The sequence below is a fragment of the Pongo pygmaeus genome, chromosome 13 (genome assembly GCF_028885625.2).
Source record: "Pongo pygmaeus isolate AG05252 chromosome 13, NHGRI_mPonPyg2-v2.0_pri, whole genome shotgun sequence".
Classification (NCBI taxonomy): Eukaryota; Metazoa; Chordata; class Mammalia; order Primates; family Hominidae; genus Pongo; species Pongo pygmaeus.
In genome coordinates this window covers 36,047,928-36,053,692 of record NC_072386.2, presented here as the reverse complement: position 1 = coordinate 36,053,692, position 5,765 = coordinate 36,047,928, and the positions used below count along the sequence as shown (strand labels likewise).

Here is a 5,765-nt window from a genome sequence, read left to right as displayed (position 1 = left end):
ATGTGGGAGGCTTCAGAATGAAGACCCAGAGTTACATAAAAAAATTCATTGTAATGTTTAAGTTCAATGAAGAACGGACAGACAGCTGTGTAAAAAATGTGATTAGACAAAAAGGGCATCATCTAATGCTAATAGACTGAGTGGGGAAAGCCAGCAAGGCCTTTCTGGTCAGATTCTTCTTGACCTCTCCATGCAGCATTCCTTCCTCCCTGGCATGGGGTAGAGCTCCTTTTGGAATGGAGGTCTTATAACCTACAATTGAACAAGGTAGTTCAGAGAATTCCTTTAGAGCCAGTTCTTACACAGAAAAATAAGAGTAGTATTTTTAGGTTTTATGGCTTACTTTGGTGAAAAGGAGCCTTGGGAAAGGGGGTTTCTAGTTTTTATGGCTAACCTCTAGAGAACGAGGAGTGAGAAACAGGAGAGGAAAAAAAGATCAGAGAGAAAATTTGCTTATGAGGCTGCTTCTGAGACCATCACTTTTGAGTATTGTTTTTTTCTGAGCCCCAACAAAAGTGAAGAATGGGATTCAAGAAAACAGGAGAAGAAGGAGGGAATTCTGCTAGGTATCAGAATCAGCCAGTATATATTATGTATATTTTACTTCAGTTTAGGGAAACAAACAGAATATATTACGAAATATATTACATATATATTTCGTAAGCTACCATTTCCTGACTAAATAAACAAATCAAACTTACCTTCGATGTGAAGGGTGACTATTTTTCAATTTTCTCCAGAATGCTTCCAAGAATTCTGTTTTTTGGACTGTCACGTTCTTGAAGGTAGTAGTTACTGAGTTTGAGGAGAGTGTTCAATATTCTGATATATATGTATAAAATAAGAAAATAACCATATATCCATAAAATAAGAAAATGATAGCCATATATGTGTATGTATATATCAATTTCTAGATATTCATGTATAGATATATGATGTTGACTGTGTAGCTTGAGGAAAAGATTCAAGAGACCCCTCTGCAGTTGCAGGCCCTCCCTCCCTGCTACCTCAACAATTCACACACACTCCCTGGGAAATACCTCCATGAAAATATGGTACCAATTACAGGAATGCCTCTCAAATTCTACCAAAATTGACACATTTGAATAAACATACTTCACTAGGTCTCAGAGAATAATAATAATAATATTCTTTTATATTTCTTATCTTCTGTGGGATTTTTCCCTTTTGCTAACTAGGTACAGTTTTTACTGCTGAGTTGAGGAGCTGTCAAGATTACTATCTAAAGTTACAGTGAGAAAATGTTGATTTGTTAAAATTTGAACTCTGACATTAGGAATGAATCTGTGAAACTAAGATTGCACTGTCTAGAGTTTAATGCACTAAGAAACATGATATTTTTGTGAATAGTATTAAGTTCCAACCCAAATTGGCAGTTCTGTGTATCCCCAAAAGTCCCAATATATGTGGAAGGGGTGATCCTAGGGAGCGTAGACTGGTCTACACAGTAGGCTGTGGGCAGGGAATACATATTTCTCTGTCCGTATAACTGGAAATCCCAAGGAGTCCATGCCCTGACTGCAGCCAGAAACTCATTCTCTTTGTAATAGACCAAGGGTAAGGAAACATGCTTATGACAGCATGAGTATCTCTTCTGGCCAAGAAGTAGCCTTTTTGCAGCACGTGGATAAATCCCCAGAACTGGTAGAATTTCTTCATAGATCAGCAACCTGTCCCTCCAGATTTGGTTGCTGCCCTTATCACACTTGGCCCCAGGGGACTGTCTTCCCCTGAGAGGTTTGCAGGAGCCTACATATAAACTGAATTCTGCTTTCTCTTTCCTTTTTGATAAGCTACTATTATGTCACATTTAATGGAGATTCTAGAAAACCCCTTTTGCATGTGTTTCTGTAAAACCTAGAAATTTTATTTCACTTCTGCTTTCTCCTTGTGGCATTCTGCTCCTTAGGGAAGCCATGTGAAGCCAGAACTGCAACAGAACAGAAAGCTGCTCTGTGTGAATGGGCAGGAAAGTCAAGGGAATGAATGACCAGGGTCCCATGGGAAATCCACCTCGGAGAGCAAGGAAACCCTGGTGATATGGAAATGCCTCCTGGAATGCTGAGAGCCAGGGAGGCAATGTGTCAGGTGCCTGGATCAGTAAATAAACGTCACGTGTCTTCTGCACGTCAATCTATGTGCTTATCCTCCTGTCTCAGGTATTTATACAAGCCACCATTCCCCGACTGCATATAAATAGGACACTTCTTTGAAATGAGGAGTGACCATTTTTCAACCACTCTACAGTTGCTGACAGAATCTAGTTTTTTCAGGCCGCTGCCATTGGCAGTCACTTACTGAAATGTAGGACACAGGTCCTAAGAATTTTATAGAAAGATAAATATTATCCTCATCCACAGCTGTATGAAGAAAATAGGGAAATACCTATCATATTTTAACTTCTTACTAGATAGAAGACACAGTGGTAGGTGCTTTAAAATGCATGTTTTTTCTAATATTCACAACTACGTAAATATTTTAAACCCAATTTTTATGAGAAAAGTGAGGCTCAGTGAGATTAAGTGGGTTGATCAACATCACACATACATCCAAGCAGAATGAAATTTCAACGTTAAAGTCTTTAATGCAAATTATGAGTGATTTTGTCAGTTTGGTTTTCTGGATTTCTATTACAATTGCTAAATCTCCTTGTACTCGTGAATTATACACAACTCTTTGGTACTTTCTGAATTTCCATGGTTCGGGTTGTATTTTTAGCTGGTTTGACTAATTTTTTTCTTTCCCTTAAGTATTGAAGAAGAGATTCTCTGATCCAGTTTCCCAACTTAATTTGTGAAGGAAGTTTCCCAATTTAATTTGTGAAGGAAGTTTGCGAAGGAAGTTTTAATTTGTGAAGGAAGTGGTGGTAATTTAGTTATTTTTGTATTCATGTAAGATTGTAATATTCATAAAATCAGGAAAAATTACCAAGGAGTATTATAAAAGATTTCTTATCATATCTGGCTCTACCAGAGAATTGCAGTCAAATTGTAGTAAACTAGCATGACAGTGGCGCAAGTTAAGTAACTTAATTAAAGCCAGTAATTGCAGTAACCATTATATTATCAATATTAATTGAATATTTTGATGAAAGATTGAATTAGTTATCTATTCCTGCCTAAATAATTAACAAAACTAGGCATCTTACTGATAGTCACAGTAGTATTAATTAAAACTGATAAATTACTATTGTAATTAAATATGCCGTGACTTAAAATAAATATATGAAATATATTAATGTCATTTGCCAGTACCTCAATTACATGAAATCTATTGAGAAAAATATACATTGCAAAAAAGGAAAAACTGTGCACAGAAAAAATAACCCACATCCTTTTCTAATCCCATTTTATTTCTTTCTCCACTTCAGTTCACTAACTTATCTTATTTAAGCTTCCTCCAATATGGCTTCTGTGTATTAATTTTACCCAATCAGTTCTCACTAAGGGTGCCAATGCCATCTATTTCCCAATTAGTAGGCAGTTTCAAGCCACACCTTGGGCAAATCCACTGAATCCTCTTCTCGGCACATTTATTTCCTTTTGTTTGTTTGTTATTTTGAGATGGGGTCACTCTCCCTCTGTCTCCCGGGCTGGAGTGCAGTGTTGTGATCATGGCTCACTGCAGCCTTGAACTCCTGGGCTCAAGCATTTGTCTTCCTAAATACACTTTCGTTATCTTTCTCTGCTGTTGCCTTCTAATGTACAGCCATTCCTTTGTGGCTGTGGATGTTTCCTTTGTGGCTTTTCTCTCCCCTCCCTTTAAAAGTGAAAGGTCCCCAGAATCAGGTTTAAACCTTTTTCTCCCTCTACACTCTCTCCCCACACCATGACCTTCATTTCTTGGCTTTCTCTTATCACATATAAACCCCCAACAATCGCATTCCTTGCAAATTGCAAACTTATATATCTAACTGGCAATCGACATTTTCTAATAGATGTATACTAGTCAATTTAAAGAGAGTATCTCTGTCTTATTTGTATTTCCTCACATGCCTCAATCTACCTTCTGCAGAGAGAAATCATAGGTTGTTCCTTCTTCTCTTCATACCATTTACCATAACTGATAATTAAGTATGATTACCATTTTTAGTTTTTTTCATACAAAAATCAAATACACAAGAGAGCAGAATTGTATTTGTTAGGTTCACCTTGTTATCTTGAGTACAACATACAACCTGGTTTACAGAAAGTTTATTTTTACTTATATCTTGAATATAATATTGATGGATAAATGAAGTGTAGCAGTTATTCTCTAATCAGGTTGCACAATTAGGCTTGGAATTTCATTTTAAAGAATAAACAATTGCAAAAAGTTTCCATAGCAAAATTTCAATGAACGACACAAAATAAATTTACCAAATACAAAGAACATATTTTATTACATTAACCACTGTGCAAAGGTGCACATGACATAATATGAACAAAAATAAGTTAAGTTTTATAAATAGTTAAATAAATAATATTTTTAAAATATTTAAATAGATAATAGATCAGTCAGCATGGTCATCTGTAAGGGACTAGTGCCTTAAGAGCTGAATACAATGTTGATTAATACTCCTAAAAACATTTGAAAAGATTTAAATCATGTCATGGTCATAGCAGAAACATGAGTCTTTGAAATGGCAGATCATAAAAAGGTGAGCTGACATATGAATCAATGAAAATCATTTCCACGTTGAACCAGTTTTCATTCCTTACTTCTTAAACTTTCTTGCAAGTTTGTTGACAAAGAAAAAGATCTCATGATTTCTTCTCTGACAACCTCCCAGGCACAAGGGCTGTATTTCTTCTCTTTCAGATAGAGAGTGATTCTTTGGAAGTATTTCTTCACAGCCAGAATGGAGTCCTCCTTCATCAGGGGAGTCTCTGTCACCCCCACCTCCTGCATCACACAGTCTTCCAGGTCATTCAGCTGCTGGTAGAGTTCAGTGTAGAATTTGTCTAGGAGGGTCTCATCCCAAGCAGCAGATGAGTCCTTTGTGCTGAAGAGATTGAAGATCTGCTGGATCAGCTCGTGGAGGACAGGGATGGTTTGAGCCTTTTGGAACTGGTTGCCAAACTCCTCCTGGGGAAATCCAAAGTCATGTCTGTCCTTCAAGCAGGAGAAAAGAGAGAGTCTCCTCATTTGTGCCAGGAGCATCAAGGTCCTCCTGTTACCCAGGCTGTGGGTTTGAGGCAGATCACAGCCCAGAGAGCAGCTTGACTTGCAGCTGAGCACCAGGAGGGTCACCAGTAAAGCAAAGGTCAAGGCCATTGTAGATGTTGCAGATGCTGCTAGACTGGTTGAAATGGGTGAACCTAAACCTTAGGCTCCAGGTTCTCTGAAGACCTTGCTTTGTGCCTAGCCTTAAATAGGGAACATACTCGTTTACATTTTCCGAATGCCCCTATGTTACTTTCTACTTCTCTTTTTGCTTTCTTTATGCACTCTTTACGTGGGTTTTAGGCTGTTTTTCTCACCACATTTTTTTCATTATTGTTTCCTTCCTCTTTTACCCCAGAGCCTTTTTAGGAACATTTTTCTGATTGAATCTCCCATTATATTTTAATCACATATATACTGTGTATCTATTTACATATCCTATGTATATCTCTATTCTATACATTAAATTAAAAGTATAAAGTTAATGTTTTTTATTATTGTAAAGAATGACAAAACAATTAAAAATTAAATTAAAAGGCTATTGACATTTTGCTTAACTTGATAACTATATTTTTAGAGCAACTTTTTTGAAAATAGAT

The 5,765-nt window shown here is 36.8% G+C and overlaps 1 protein-coding gene across 1 annotated transcript; it reads right to left on the bottom strand.

The window, feature by feature from the left end:
• Positions 1–4,199: 4,199 nt before the first annotated feature.
• On the bottom strand, positions 4,200–5,346 carry IFNA2 (interferon alpha 2). The gene has a single exon (XM_054501578.1). It carries the CDS (start codon positions 5,275–5,277, stop codon positions 4,711–4,713), a length of 567 nt encoding a protein of 188 aa, XP_054357553.1. The 5' UTR covers positions 5,278–5,346; the 3' UTR covers positions 4,200–4,710.
• Between the last annotated feature and the right edge of the window lie 419 nt (positions 5,347–5,765).

What these genes read in the sequence shown, in the direction of transcription:
- IFNA2 (XM_054501578.1), bottom strand. Translation starts at nt 5,277, where the DNA reads ATGGCCTTGACCTTTGCTTTACTGGTGACCCTCCTGGTGCTCAGCTGC.